The sequence below is a fragment of the Otolemur garnettii genome, unplaced genomic scaffold, assembly GCF_000181295.1.
Source record: "Otolemur garnettii isolate 467f Iridium unplaced genomic scaffold, OtoGar3 scaffold00225, whole genome shotgun sequence".
NCBI classification, from domain to species: Eukaryota; Metazoa; Chordata; class Mammalia; order Primates; family Galagidae; genus Otolemur; species Otolemur garnettii.
Window position 1 is genome coordinate 2,008,034 of NW_003852620.1, and position 15,011 is coordinate 2,023,044.

Below are 15,011 nucleotides of genomic sequence, written 5' to 3' on the forward strand. Positions count from 1 at the left end.
AAAAAAAAAAAGAAAAAAGAAAAAGAAAGGAGTTAGAACTGGGTGTATTGCAGGGCCAGTGAGGAAGGGATGCAGGTCTGTGGTGTAGGCCAGGTAGAAGAGGTAAGCACAAACCCATGCAGGGAAGGGTGGCTGTTGGCGATCCAAAGGGGAGTTTTTGCTACATAATGGGACTGTCGGGGGAAAGCAGAAAGAGGGATGATTATTAAGACATGGGATCTGGGCTCGGCCCCTGTAGCTCAGTGGCTAGGGCACCACACACTGGAGCTGGTGGGTTCGAATCCAGCCTGGGCCTGCCAAACAACAGTAACAACTACAACAAAGAAAGAGCTGGGCATTGTGGTGGGCACCTGTAGTCCCAGCTACTTGGGAGGCTGAGGCAAGAGAATCATTTAAACCCAAATGTTTGAGGTTGCTGTGAGCTGTGATGTCACGGCACTCTACTGAGGGCAACATCGTGAGACTCTGTCTTAAAAAGAAGAAAAAAAAGAAGACATGGGATGTGGAGGGACATGGGGCAGAAGCTTGGTTGATTAAGAGGGAGCACTCGCGGGGCCATGCTGGAGAAATTCCGCCTTAGAGTGCAGGATCCCAAAGCTCTCCCATGCCTGCCACTGCCGAAGAATGTGCGTGTGAGGCCTGTGAACTTGAGGTCTTGTTCTGCCCAGACAGGCAGAGGCCTTCCCTCTAGTTAGCCATTGTGTGTATCTGTGGGGTTCCCCTGGACACTGGCCCGGTGGCTTATCTCCTCTGTCCCCTCTGGGCAACAGGTACAGGTTATGCTAGAGACCTTCTGAAGGGGGATTAAGCCAGAAATCCCCACAGGATTACTGTGCAGTCAGCCAGAAGAGGTGCAAAAAGCACTGGTTTCAGGCTCAGAGAGAGCTGTGAGCTGTGAGCTGTTATCCTGGCCTAGTCATCCTCTAGCTCTGTGCCTCTGGGCAAGCTGCATAGCCCTACTGAGCCTGCAGAATGGGAACAGGCAGTGCCAGGCGTCATCCTAAGCGCTTCCTATGTGTTGACCCACTGAAGCTTCACATGACCTAATGAGACAAACTGTTACCATTCCCATTTTGCAGCATGGGGTGGGGGGTGATAAATAACTGGGCCCAGGTGACATGCACCCCTGGGTACTCAGTGGTATGCTGCCACTTCCCCCTAGCTGTTACACCACTCATGGTGCAGGAGCAGGTCTGGACCACAGAAGTAGCATAGTTTAACCTGAGATTTTAGGTGAAGAGACTGAGAAGGTGATACAGTGCCCATAATTAACCTAATCGTTTGAGGTCAAGTTGGAGCTAGAACCAGGTCTCTCGACTCCAAGCCTGGGTCCTTTCCCTCCTTTCTCCCAGGCTCCTCTCATTCTGTCAGTGTTCCTTGGAAAGAAATGGGTGTGTAAGGGGTAGGACCAGGGAGAGAGCAGCTGAGCACGGGGGTGGAGGGGGTGGGGTGTGGGGCATTGGGCTCATGGGACGGTATATGCTTAGTGAGGGGCTGGCCTTCTGGGTGGGGTGGGCAGAGCCAGGGGCAGGCCCCTAAAGGGCTGGCTTCTTTGCCTTCTCTCTGCTATACTCAGGAGTACCTGAAGGGCCTGTGCAGCCCAGAGACATGGAAAGAGGTTCGCTACCCACCCATCCTGCACTGTGCCTTCCTTGGAGCCCAGGGCCTCTTCCTGGACTGCCTCTGCTGGAGCACCCTGGCCTACCTGGTGCCTGGCCCCCCTGGCTCCCTGATGGTGGGCGGGCTGACTGAGTCTTTCATCATGACCCAGAACTGGCTGGAGGAGCTGGTGGGGCGTCTGCGTTGGGGTCCTGCCCCTCTGCTCACCCCCCGGGGAATCTGGGAGGCCGAGGTGACCCGGGCCTTTGGGGCCCTGGTCTGGATCCGTGGTGACCAGTATGCAGGGGACCTGCTGCAGCTGCCCCCAGCAGTCCAGGAGCTGCTGCTGAGCCTGGTGCGAGATGCTGCAGGCAAGGAAGACATCATTGAGTGGCTCAGTCACTTCGGCATCTCTGACACCCACTCCGACCCGGAGGTCCTGATCTGTCCTCCCCAGCAGCAGAAGGAAGGCCCAGCCATGGTGTCCATCGGAGAGAGTCCTGGGCCCTTCCTAGAGATGGGAACCCTCCAAAATGGGGGCCCAGAAAAGTCAAAGAGATTAACTAGCGTGGGAGCCAGCACATCCCTGATCCCAGCCCAGAGCACACAGCAGGAGGCAGCAAACCAGCTGGTACGGTAAGTTCTGGAGAATGAGTCTAGTTTCTCTGACCCTACCCCTGCTCCCCAACCTGGAGGTAAGAGTAGTAGTTTGGGACCAAACTGTCTTTCCCATCTTTTCAACAAACTTGGGCTTCCTCCAGGGTCAGTTCCGACAACCAGAATGGTATGGACAGCGCTCAAGAGGAAGGGCCAGCGCAAGCCACCAGCAGCCAGGACTCTGGGAACCACACACAGGCCTTGTTGCAGCAAAGACAGGTCCAGAGAGTAGAAGATAAGCTCCCCTTCCAGACTCCAGTGTCAGCCCTAGGTGTGTGCCCCCCCTGGAAGGCCTGGACCCCCGGGCCAGCCTTTGGGCCCTTGTGGCCAGGGGCTATTGCTGCAACATTCTGGAGGATCAACGAGCTTCATTCTCTGCACCTGGCCTGGCTCCTGTCCCAGGCATGCTTCAGTTTCCCCTTCTGGCAGAGACCTCTGGGCCCCATTCAGCTGAAACTGCCAGGGCAGAATCCTTTGCCCTTAAATCTGGAGTGGAAGCAGAAGGAGCTGGCTCCTCTGCCCAGTGCGGGAAGCCCAGCTTGTGGACCTGATCAGGTGCTGGGAGGAGAGGCAGCCCTGCAGAATTGCCCACGGTCAGAGTCCCCCTCAAAAGTCATGAGTTTATTGGTGGTCCCAGGGGGCTTGAGTGTAAAGGACAAAGTTAGCCCAGGACTTCCTCAGATAGGGCCACCCTTGACCTCTACACCACAGCTACAAGCTGGAAGTGAGCCTGGGGATCAAGGAAGTATGCAGACAGATTGTAAGGAACTGAAAGAGAGACCCTGTCCAGAGCCTCCCATGGGGCAAGGGAAGCCCATGACAGCTCCGTCAGTACCTGAAGCCCAAACAGTGCCTGAAATTCTCAAAGTGCCCGTTGCTGCTGCAGTGTCCAAAGCTGAAAACCCCCACACAACTCAGGGGCTGCCTGCAGCTCACAAAGTGCCTACACCTGTAATGATGCTGGCAGTGCATACAGAGCCTGTGGCTCCCAAAGTGTCTTCGGCTCCAACGAAGCCAGCATCTCAAGTGGTGCCCACAGCACAAAAAGTAGCTGTGGGTCAACTGGCATCAGGAGATCAAGGGGTGCCCAGGACTCCAAAAACTCCCACAGCTCAGAAGTTGCCTGCAGCCAAAACATCACCTGCAGGTACCAAAACACCCAAAGCTCAAACTGGACCTACAGCTAAAACAGGGTCTACGACTCCCAAAACACCTACAGCTCCCAAAGCACCTGCAGCTCCCAAAGCATCTGCAGCCCCTAAAGCTTCCAGAACTCCCAAAACACCTGTAGCTCAGAAGAGGTCCACAGAGGCAGGAGCAACCTTGGATGTAGCCAAACTGCTAAGTGAGGTCCAGCCCTCATCAAGGGGTAGTGCCTCCTTCCCAAAGGGCCCCCAGGCAAGCAGCACCTTGGTCCTCAGCAGTAAACACCAGTTCCAGATGGAAGGGCTACTGGGGGCTCCTTGGGAGGGGGCCCCGAGGCAGTCGCCTCGCCACCCACAGGCCAACAACACAGTGACCAGCTTTCAGAGGTACCATGAGGCCTTGAATACACCCTTCGAGCTGAACCTGTCTGAGGAACCTGGAGACCAGGGATTGCGGCGAGTAGTCATTGATGGCAGCAGTGTGGCCATGGTGTGAGTAGCCATGGGCACGGGGTTGGGGGTGGGGGTGCTGGGAAGCTGGGGCAGGGAGTCCCTGGGGGATGGGATGTGGGTATCCTTTCTTGACCTTCCTGTGGGTCATATGGGGACAAGATAGGAGGGAAGTGATCATGTTGAGTGCCAGGGCAGCTTTCTGTTTTCCCATTTGATAGACGTAGAAACAGGCCTAGAGGTGAGGAATCTTACCCAGGTCCCTGAATCAGCAGGGGGCCCAGCTGGCCTTTGGATTCAGAACTGTCTATTGCCAGGGCCTGTGATCTTCCCCAGCCAGGTTGTAAGCTTTTAGCCCATACGTCAAAGCCCAGCACAGACCCCTAAGGGAAGTGGAGTTTCTGTATGAAGCTTTCTCCGTCTGTGCTGGTGCTTAGAGACTGCCCTGGCTGCGCGGAACTCACTACTGAATGAGGGTGTTAGCATGACTACATACAAACTGCTTACTCTGCCGTGTGATGGTTATCTGTGCTGAGCACACTCCCAGCACACAGTAAGTGGTCAGTGAATTTTTGTCTGCTTTAATCTCAAAACTGAGCTCTTTGGCTCGGCGCCTATAGCTCAACCGGCTAAGGCGCCAGCCACGTACACCTAAGGTGGCGGGTTCGAATCCCCAGCCCGGACCCGCCAAAACAACAATGACGGCTGCAACCAAAAATAGCCAGGCGTTGTGGCGGGCGCCTGTGGTCCCAGCTACTTGGGAGGCGGAGGCAGGAGACTCGCTTGAGCCCAGGAGTTGGAGGTTGCTGTGAGCTGTAATGCCACGGCACTCTACCCAGGGGGACAGCTTGAGGCTCTGTCTCAAAAAAAAAAAAAAAAAACTGAGCTCTTTGAGCGTGGGGTCTGCCTTCCTCCTCTTGTCATCAGTGCTCGTACACATGTGTGCACACACACACAGAGATGCAGTGTCTGCCATATACCCAGTAGTTGCTCTCAGAATGTCTGAGGATGGAGGGAAGGGAGAAGGGGATCGCTGGTGTCTTAGTGCTGAAGCTGGTTCTGGCATTGCCTGCTGCCCCAGGCTGGCTGGGGATGAGGTGGGGAGTCAAGAAGGGCCATTCCTGTCTCACATCCCCATAGACATGGCCTCCAGCACTTCTTCTCCTGCCGAGGCATTGCCATGGCTGTGCAGTTTTTCTGGAACCGGGGACACCGAGAGGTCACTGTGTTTGTACCCACCTGGCAGCTGAAGAAGAACCGGAGGGTGAGAGGTGAGGTGTCTGCTGCCTGCCCTGCCCCTGCAGGGTCACTAGGCTGTCCCCTCAGCCTTGCCGACCCAACCCTCTGCCAACCCACTGTTGCCTTTTCCACTTAGCCCTTCCTTTGACCATCTCTGTCATCTGTCTTTCACCACAGAGAGCCACTTTCTGACGAAGCTACATTCACTTAAGATGCTTTCAATCACCCCCTCCCAGCTGGAGAATGGCAAGAAGATCACCACCTATGATTACAGGTGTGCAGGCTGTAGCCTCCTTCTGCAGGGTAGGGTGCTGGGCCTGTGTGTCAAGTGCAGTCCTGCCCCATCTTCTCTGGGGAAATGGAGGCCAATATGTTGTAGGGGGCAGGATCCTGTCAGCAAGGATGGGGTGGGACATGGGACCTCCTTGGGGAATGGGAAGGATATGAGTAAGGAGAGAACTCAAGTTTGGCTCTACTGAAGCCCCAGGGTTGTTGCTGACTTTGGGACTCTGGAGCTTCATTTCCCTTAGTTAACAGACTGTCTTTCCCCATGGCCTGTTGGCTGACACCACTGCTTTGAATTTGAGTAAACCAGGTGACTTCTGATGCTTTGAGTGAGTGTATCCTAGGGTTTTGGGTACTGTTTGGGGCTGAAGCTCATGTCTCCAGGAACTACTTAAGTCTTTTCCTCCTGCTAAGCTCCAGCACTGGGGGGAGCTATGTGTGTGGCTGTGTGTAGACACAGTCCTTCATAGGGCTCCAGAAATGGGAGAGGCCTGGTCCACTGAGACCCCAAATGTCTGCCTATTAGTCCTAAGCACTTACTCCCAAGAGTGGCTGCAGGACTGGTGTGCACACAGGAGCCTATGACTCTGTCTTTAGGCAGGGAAGGCCCTGTCATAGTCACTGATCCTGGGCTGGAGCTGATGCCTGACAGACAGAAGTCTTAACTTTAGCTCGGTGCCTGTGGCTCAAGTGGCTAAGGCGCCAGCCACATAAACCTAAGGCAGCAGGTTCGAATCCAGCCCGGGCCCGCCAAAACAACAATGACGACTGCAACCAAAAAAAATATCTATATATCTATATATCTATATATATATATAGCCAGAAGTCTTAACTTCATTTAGGCATCTCAATGCTGGGGAGGGAGTTCTGTTTTTCTCACTTTCCCCAAGACCTGACACTCACCCAGACTTCAGGCCTGGGAAGGGCTGGGCGGGTAAACTCAGGCATCCCTCCTTGTAGAGCTGGTCCCTGGATAGTCTTTTAATTAAAGTGCCTCTAAATTCAGGCCTGGGTTTGTGCAAAAAATGGCTTTTCTGCACAGCGCCCCCTGCTGGTCACTTGAGGCATAGCATGCTTGGGGTAGCCCAAATGGGAATCTTGAAGGAATACTGAAAAGTAGATAGCCTTTGCTTTCTCTTCTGGTCACAGCCCTCTTTAGAGAAGAGATCATAAATGGATGTGTTTATTCAGGTATGTGTTTTGTATATGTTAGCACATATTTATATGTATGTATGTCTTAGCATGTATATGAATGATGTGCATTGGTGAAGAATTAGAATGGAGTACTTGTGTGTATGCTGTGTGGCAGGTACTGAATTAGACAGTTACATGTATTACCTCATTCAGTTTAATCTGCATAGCAATACAGGGTATTTCAGTGGGAAGTGGGAAGGATGAGTAAGGAGAGAACTCAAGTTTGGCTCTACTGAAACCCCAGGGTTATTGCTGATTTTGGGACTCTGGAGCTCCATTTCCCTTAGTTAACAGACTGTCTTTCCCCATGGCCTGCAAAGCAGGTATTTCATCTCTGCTTTGCAAGATGGAAAATCTGAGGCAGTAGATATGCAAGTGTGAATGTGGATGAGTATGTGGGTTTCTCTCTGTGTGTGTGTGTGCGCACCTATGTATATAACAGGGGTGTGTGCATCTGAGTTCACCTTCTCAGGGGGCCATCAGTGATGGCTGCATGGAGGAGCGGATGGGCCCTGGGATCCTGGCTCTCTGACTAGGAAGGGCAGTGTTTTTGTCTGGGACACTTCATGGGAAGCTGCAAGTTCATTTTCCCAGAGGATTCAGGAAGTAAGGGACTGATGACCGGTCTTAGTGACTGCCGCTCTTTCCACAGGTTCATGGTAAAGCTGGCGGAGGAGACAGATGGAATCATTGTGACCAATGAGCAGATTCACATCCTGATGAATAATTCCAAGAAACTTCTTGTCAAAGATCGGTAAGGCAGCTTCCCAGAGCTTTGAGCCATTCCTGCCCCTTGGATGTTGGACAGCCCCGGCAGGGGAAAGGTTGGGGCAGAGAGAGGGTCCTTGGGGCAGTGCTTACCAGCACCTGCCAGCAGCTGTGGGGCTCAGACCCTGCAGAGACACTAGGTGGGCATGGGGCATGGGTGGGTGCAGAGCTCATCTATGACTGTGCCTCTTCTCTCCCGGGTCCAGCCTGCTGCCCTTCACCTTTGCGGGAAATCTCTTCATGGTGCCAGATGACCCCCTGGGCCGTGATGGCCCCACCTTAGATGAGTTTCTGAAGAAGCCAAACAGGTAATATGTCAGGCCTCTCAGGCTCTTCTGGTACTGACTAGAAACTTCCCCCTAGTGTTGGCCAACATTTGTCTAGTGCTTAATAATGAATAGGGGGTGATTTGGCTTTTTGATGTCTTTTTTTTTCTTTGAGATAGGATCTCACTCTGTTGCCCCAGGCTAGAGTGTTGTGGCTAGCTCACAGCAAACTCCTGGGCTCAGGTGCTTCTCCTGCCTCAGCCTCCCAAGTAGCTGGGATTATAGGCAGCTACCACAATACCTGGCTAATTTTTCTGTTTTTAGTAGAGACGGGGTCTCGCTTTTGCTCAGTCTGGTCTTGAACTCCTGCGCTCAAGGGATCCTTCCGCCTTGGCCTCCCTAAGTGCTAGGGTTATAAGGCGCCAGCCACCACACCTGGCCCACTTTTTGAGGTGTATACTTCTACCACATTTATGTATCCATGAAGCACTTACAGTAGGGTTTTGCAGTTTTAACATTTTACACACCTACTTTAGTACTGTATGTATCCTTCCACAACTGAGATTTGGGCTCAATGTTTTATCAGTTTTTTTCAGATGTGTGCCACACTAATTCATGTATCTCACTTTAACGGCCATGTAGTATTCCGTTACATGAGGACCTCACAGACTTATCTGTCCTCTTATTGAGGGCCAATTGGCTATTTACATTTCATGCTATTGGTGCCTGCGCAGTGAACAGCCTTATTCTTGCTTTCTTGTATCTCAGGGGCGTTGTATCCAGAGTCTACACCACGTAGGATTTTTTCCATGTTTGTTATCTCATTTGATCCTCACAACTTGAGTTAGACATAAAGGACCACTATCCTCATTTTATTGTTGAAGAATCTAAGAGGCAAGTGACTTTTCCAAGGTCATGTTGCTGGTATTCGCAGAAGTGATTTGCAGTGATTCAGATCCTCTGGTCCCTGTGGCCTATGAACCACCTTCCTGACAACCCTTTAGTTCCCTGGGCCCAATAAGGCACCTTGTCCAAGCCCTTCTCAGCAGGGCACTGCTTCTTGGGCCAGGTCCCCCAGTCTCATCTAGGGGGATGAGTTTGGAAGAAATCATGTGGATAAGGTTTGTCTGCCACGTCCTCTCAAGTCCCTTGTCAGGCTTTCCTTCCCTTTGTTGACCTCCCTCTGGTGTGCTCATCTTGGGGTCTGGATGGAAGTTACCAGTCATCTTTCATAAGTGCAGGCTAAGATTGCCTTAAGTATTACTGGGTCAGTGAGTTTTGATTTGATGAGCCTCCAGGGCATAGGTGATGATGTAGTCCTAGTGCTTAGAGTTGACATACACAGGAGGTGGGGAAGCCTTTGTGGCCCAGCCCAGCTGAGCCCAGGCCTTGCAGCAGGTGGACACTTGAAGTGGGCAATGCTCTGGGGAGGTTTCCACAGATGAAACTTTCCCCTGGGATGACATGTCATAGTGGGGTGGTCCTCTCCTTCTTTCCTCTGATCTTGTGTAGGTTGGACACTGACATTGGCAACTTCCTAAAGGTGTGGAAGACCCTTCCTCCCAGTTCAGCCAGGGTCTCTGAGTTGACTGATGATGCTGCTGACCCGGAGCCCCTGAAGAGCCCACAGAAGTTTGAAGAAATCATGGAGAAGGAGGAGAGGCGGGACGAAGAGCAAAGAGAGAGTCAGGGGAAGCTAAAGCCAGCCGAGGAGGATGACCTTGACTCTTCCCTGGCGTCGGTGTTTGGAGTAGAGTCCCCTTCCCTTTCAGAGGAAATCCTCCGGTGCCTCAGCCTCCATGATCCCCCCGATGGGGCCCTGGACATCGACCTCCTGCCGGGGGTGGCTTCTCCCTACCTGGGCATCCCCTGGGATGGGAAGGCTCCCTGCCAGCAGATTCTGGCCCACCTGGCCCAGCTAACTGTCCCCAGCAACTTCACTGCACTCTCCTTCTTTGTGGGATTCATGGACTCCCACCGAGACGTCATCCCCGACTATGAAGGCCTTGTGGGCCCCCTGCACAGTCTCCTCAAACAGAAGCCAGACTGGAAGTGGGACCGGGAGCATGAGAAGGCCTTCCTGGCCCTAAAGCGGGCCCTGGTGTCCACCCTCTGCCTGACGGCCCCCAATCCACAGCTGCCCTTCCTCCTGGAGGTGACAGTGAGCCAGGTGGCCCTAACGGCCATCCTCCACCAGGAACACTCAGGGAGGAAGCACCCCATAGCTTATACCTCAAAGCCTCTCCTTCCTGATGAGGAGAGCGAGGGCCCCCAGTCGGGTGGAGACAGCCCCTATGCTGTGGCCTGGGCCCTCAAGCATTTTTCCCGCTGTATTGGAGATGCCCCGGTGGTCCTGGACCTTTCCTATGCTTCCCGAACCACTGTGGACCCAGAGGCGCGGGAGGGCCGCAGGGTGTCCAAAGCTTGGTTGATCCGATGGTCCCTCTTGGTACAGGACAAAGGCAAGAGGGCCCTGGAGTTGACCCTTCTCCAGGGCCTGCTGGGGGAAAACCGGCTGCTGACACCTGCTTCCTCGATGCCTCGTTTCTTCCAGGTGCTGCCCCCATTTTCTGACCTGTCCACTTTTGTCTGTATCCACATGTCAGGCTATTGCTTCTACCGTGAGGATGAGTGGTGCGCCGGCTTTGGTCTCTATGTCCTGTCTCCCACCAGCCCCCCTGTCTCCCTTTCCTTCTCTTGCTCCCCTTACACACCAACATACGCTCACCTGGCGGCCGTGGCCTGTGGCCTGGAGCGCTTTGGCCAGTCCCCGCTTCCAGTGGTTTTCCTCACCCACTGCAACTGGATCTTCAGCCTCCTCTGGGAGCTCCTGCCCCTCTGGCGTGCTCGGGGCTTCCTCTCCTCTGATGGGGCGCCCCTGCCGCACCCAAGCCTGCTCTCCTACATCATATCTCTCACCTCCGGCCTCTCATCCCTCCCATTTATCTATCGGACCTCCTACCGGGGCTCTCTGTTTGCTGTGACAGTGGACACCCTGGCCAAGCAGGGTGCCCAGGGGGGTGGGCAGTGGTGGAGTTTGCCAAAGGATGTGCCGGTCCCTGTGGTGACTCCCCATGCCGTGGGCAAGAGGCCCAACTTGCTGGCCTTGCAGCTGAGTGACAGCACCCTGGCTGACATCATTGCCAAGCTGCAGGCTGGGCAGAAATTGCCGGGCTCCTCACCCTTCAGTTCTGCCTTTAACTCACTCAGCCTCGACAAGGAGAGTGGCCTGCTCATGTTCAAGGGAGATAAGAAGCCCAGGGTCTGGGTAGTCCCGAGGCAACTCCGGAGAGATCTGATTTTCTGTGTGCATGACATCCCCTTGGGGGCCCACCAGAGGCCTGAGGAGACCTACAAGAAGCTGCGGTTGCTCGGGTGGTGGCCTGGGATGCAGGAGCATGTGAGGGATTACTGCCGCAGCTGCTTGCTCTGCATTCCTCGCAGTCTCACAGGCAGCGAGGTGAAGGTTATCGAGTCCCCGTGGCCCCTTAGGTCCACTGCCCCTTGGTCGACCCTGCAGATTGAGGTGGTGGGCCCAGTCACCGTAAGCGAGGAAGGCCACAAGCACGTGCTGATCGTGGCCGACCCCAACACCAGGTGGGTGGAAGCATTCCCCCTGAAGCCCTACACGCACACGGCTGTAGCCCAGGTACTGCTTCAGCATGTGTTTGCGAGGTGGGGTGTTCCCATCAGGCTGGAGGCAGCCCAGGGCCCCCAGTTTGCCCGGCACGTCCTGGTGAGCTGTGGGCTGGCTCTGGGAGTGCAGGTGGCCTCCCTGAGTAGAGAGCTCCAGTTCCCCTGCCTGACAAGCTCAGAGGCCTACTGGGAATTCAAGAGGGCCCTCAAGGAGTTCATCTTCCTGCATGGGAAGAGGTGGGCTGCCTCCCTGCCCTTGCTGCACCTGGCCTTCAGGGCCTCTTCCTCTGAGCCCTCACCATTCCGGGTCCTAACGGGGGCTGAGCTGAGGCTGGCTGAGCCCCTGTGGTGGGAGATGAGCAGTGCTAATATTGAAGGGCTCAAGATGGATGTCTTCCTGCTACAGCTGGTTGGGGAGCTGCTGGAGCTCCACTGGAGAGTGGCCGACAAGGCGGGAGAGAAGGCCGAGAACAGACGTTTCAAGCGGGAGAGCCAGGAGAAGGAATGGAACGTGGGGGACCAGGTCCTCTTGCTGTCCCTTCCCAGGAATGGTAGCAGTGCCAAATGGGTGGGTCCCTTCTATATCGGGGACCGGCTGAGCTTGTCTCTCTATCGGGTATGGGGTTTCCCGACTCCAGAGAAGCTGGGCTGCATCTATCCCAGCAGTCTGATGAAGGCCTTTGCCAAGAGTGGCACACCCTTGTCCTTCAAGGTCTTGGAGCAGTGAGCAGGAGCATGGGGGAGCCCCTGCCCCAGGGATCCTGGGTTTCTGCTCCTAGGTCTCTCCCTGCCCCACAGTGCTCTCAGCCCTTTGGGGGCCCTTAGTTGTGCCTTTTGTAGAGAAGATGCTTCATAAAGCTTTGCCGAATTGCCTTGAACTAGGGACCAGTATCCCTATGGAAATATCCCCAGTTAGGGGTACTTGGAGAATTTGCCAAAGGCTGTCAGATATGGGCCCCTGGCAGTTCTATACTGGGCAGTAGAAAGTCCTCCTACTAAGGTAGGCCAGGCTCAGTGTCTTCCCCAAGTACCTTTTCCCCGGCCACACATCTGCAGGTGTGCGATGGGCACCCCCTGCCCCGAATCTTACTGTCTTAACCAGAGACTGTGGCTCTGGACCTCAGAATTAGAACCTCTCCCACACAGAAACCTCAAATGCGGGCCCCTTCCTCCAAACTCTTCATCTGGGGACCCTTTGCCCCTACAGTTGTCACAGCTGACATACACTCATACAGGCTGGTGGGGAGGCAGCTGGCTCCTCAGCTTCATGGCCAGCTTTCTTAAGCCAGGTGCAGCCTGCTCAGCTGTTAAGGAGGGGCTGGCCATCCTCACGGAGTGGGAGGATGGCTTGGAGTGGGAGGATGGTCAGCCACGAGCCACCCGCTTGTCAGCCCCCCGGAGGGAAAGTGGGGAACCAGCTGCCTACCTCAATTTGACTCCAGCCAATGGAGACAACTCCTACCCCCTATTTTGATGGCGTTGACCTCACAGGAATCAAGGATCTTGATGCCAGTGTGGCATCTCTACCTGAAGAGCTGCTTCTACTAGACCCAGGGGCCCTGGCCTCTGTTTTAGGGGGGAGGGCATCTGCAATTAGAGCCCAGCACAGGGTTCTACCTCACCCTCCATCCCAAACCCCACAGCCCTCTGCCCCTTCCACCTCCACTGTACCCCACACCCCAGGCCCTACAGAGTGTGTGATTGCTTTGTCTGGATCCCCCATCCCCACTCCCCTGGCCCTCCTGTGTAGAACAAAAGCCAGGATCCCTTACAGCCATTCTCTGCTGTGAGAGTGAGTGTCTCAGGTCCTGCGCTTGTGCTCACCCACTGCATTGCTGCTACTGCCGCAGAACACTTGGGCCCCAGGTGAAGGCCAGCCCTGTGTCCCTGGTTGGGCTTCTGTGTAGCTTCAGTTCTCCGGAAGCTGAGCCAGTCTCCTGGCCCAGCTCAGGTTGCTGGAGCACTTGGCCTTGCAGAATGCTAGAGCCAAACTTGCCATTGAGTCCAACTTGCTTGTTTCACAGCAGAGGAAAGAGGCCCACAGAAGGAAAGTGACATATACAAAGCCGCACAGCTAATTTGTGGCTGAGCTGGGACCAGGAATAAGCTTTCTGATTGCCAGGTCACCAAGAAACGTGTTGTGGCAATAGGTTCAAGGTAGAGAATTCTTGGAAATCCGACACCCACATTCCCTCCGATTCCCTATTTCCCAAATCTTCCAAACAACTATCTGGATGTTGCCCTTAAGCCATTTCCAGCTGCTAACCCTGTCTGGGACAGGATGATTGGGTGGAGCTGAGAAACTGAAATATGAGCTGTGGAGTTGGTGACAGCTCTTCCCCTGGCCCTTCTCTTCCTCATTCTCCACCCCCCACCCCAAAGTGGTATGAACCTCACCTCCCTCCCTGGTGCTGTACGCATTCCTCCTGTTCACTACATTTATGGTCTCTTATACCCTCCTTTTAAGTGAATATTTTCCATTTGATTTGTCAATAAACGAATCAAACTGGAGCCAACGTCCAGGTCTTTTTCAAGCTTCAGACTCAATTATGGGAGTGATGAGGATGGGGGCTGTTGTGGAGTATGGTTGCTATTTGTTTCCCAGATGGACTTGCAGGTGTTTTTTTTGAGACAGAGTCTCACTTTGTTGCCCTTGGTAGAGTGCTGTGGCGTCATAGCACAGCACTGACCCCTGGTTCATAGTAACTTCACAAACTCTTGGGCTAGAGTGATCTTCTAAGCCTCCCAAGTAGCTGGGACTACAGCTGCCACAATGTCTGGCTATTTTTAGAGATGGGGTCTCACTCTTGCTTAGGCTGATCTTAAACTGAGCTCAGGCGATCCACCCACCTTGACCTCCCAAAGTGCTAGGATTACAGATGCGAGCCACCCTCCCAGCCAGACTTGCAGGCTTTAAGGCCCAGATAGTACATGTCAAGATCATCTGGCCTGAGCTCTTCTTGTACAGATGAGGAGATCAGGGTGCAGAGAGTGATATGTTTAAGGCCCCACAGCAGGTTCATGGCAGAGCTGGAAGGAGAGCCCTGGCTGGTGCCCTTTCAGTTCACATCTTGGAAAGTGGGCAGGGTGGGAATGAAAATGAATGATGCCTGGCTCCAGACAGTGGTGTGAGTGCTGCACCAGCTTAGTTTTCTTGGAAACACACTAGACCTGGTTTGGATACTGACTATCTTTGCTACCTATGTAGCCTGTTTCCTGAGGCCTTAGTTTCCCCATCTGTAAAATGTACAACAAAAATTCCTAAGGTATGGGACAGTCCGAGGATTACACGAAATAGTCTGTGTAAAGAGGCTAGTGTGGTGCTGGGAGTGGGGTAAACATTACAACACGCTAGCTAACATTCTTTCTTTCTTCCTGCCTCGGGAACTCTTGCTGTTATCCCTCTGCCGGCTTGGGGACCCTAACCCTGGCCAAGCTTCCTGACTTTATGCTGCTGCTTTTTGCTGCCTTTCTTACCTGCCCAGACTTCTGCTGAACTTTGGCAAGGAGTATGGGGTGGCAGGAGGAACTCTGAGAACCTTCCAGCTTATGTGCACACACCACCATTCATTGGGTATATATAGGGCACCTACTATGTGCCACCCTCTGTCTAGGTGTGGGACAGCTAACAGGTAATGTGAATGACATAGTATCTACCCCCTTTGGATCTCATAGTCAGGCGAGGGAGACAGACATTTCCACAAACAGATAACAGTCCAGGGTGATAAGAAAAACAGTGTAGCCTAGGAGCCCGGGATGCAGGGGCTCTGGT

At 53.9% G+C, this 15,011-nt stretch overlaps 1 protein-coding gene across 1 annotated transcript in view; it reads left to right on the forward strand.

The window, feature by feature from the left end:
• The window catches only part of NYNRIN (NYN domain and retroviral integrase containing), a 28,012-nt gene extending 14,260 nt beyond the window's left edge, over nucleotides 1-13,752 (forward strand). Inside the window, exons 2-8 of the mRNA XM_012812834.2 lie at nucleotides 1,577-2,235; nucleotides 2,361-3,893; nucleotides 4,992-5,122; nucleotides 5,268-5,364; nucleotides 7,222-7,323; nucleotides 7,544-7,645; nucleotides 9,116-13,752. Coding sequence (XP_012668288.1) covers nucleotides 1,577-2,235; nucleotides 2,361-3,893; nucleotides 4,992-5,122; nucleotides 5,268-5,364; nucleotides 7,222-7,323; nucleotides 7,544-7,645; nucleotides 9,116-11,966 — 5,475 coding nt within the window. The 3' untranslated portion in view covers nucleotides 11,967-13,752. The remainder of the gene's footprint in view (nucleotides 1-1,576; nucleotides 2,236-2,360; nucleotides 3,894-4,991; nucleotides 5,123-5,267; nucleotides 5,365-7,221; nucleotides 7,324-7,543; nucleotides 7,646-9,115) is intronic.
• The last annotated feature ends 1,259 nt before the right edge of the window (nucleotides 13,753-15,011 follow it).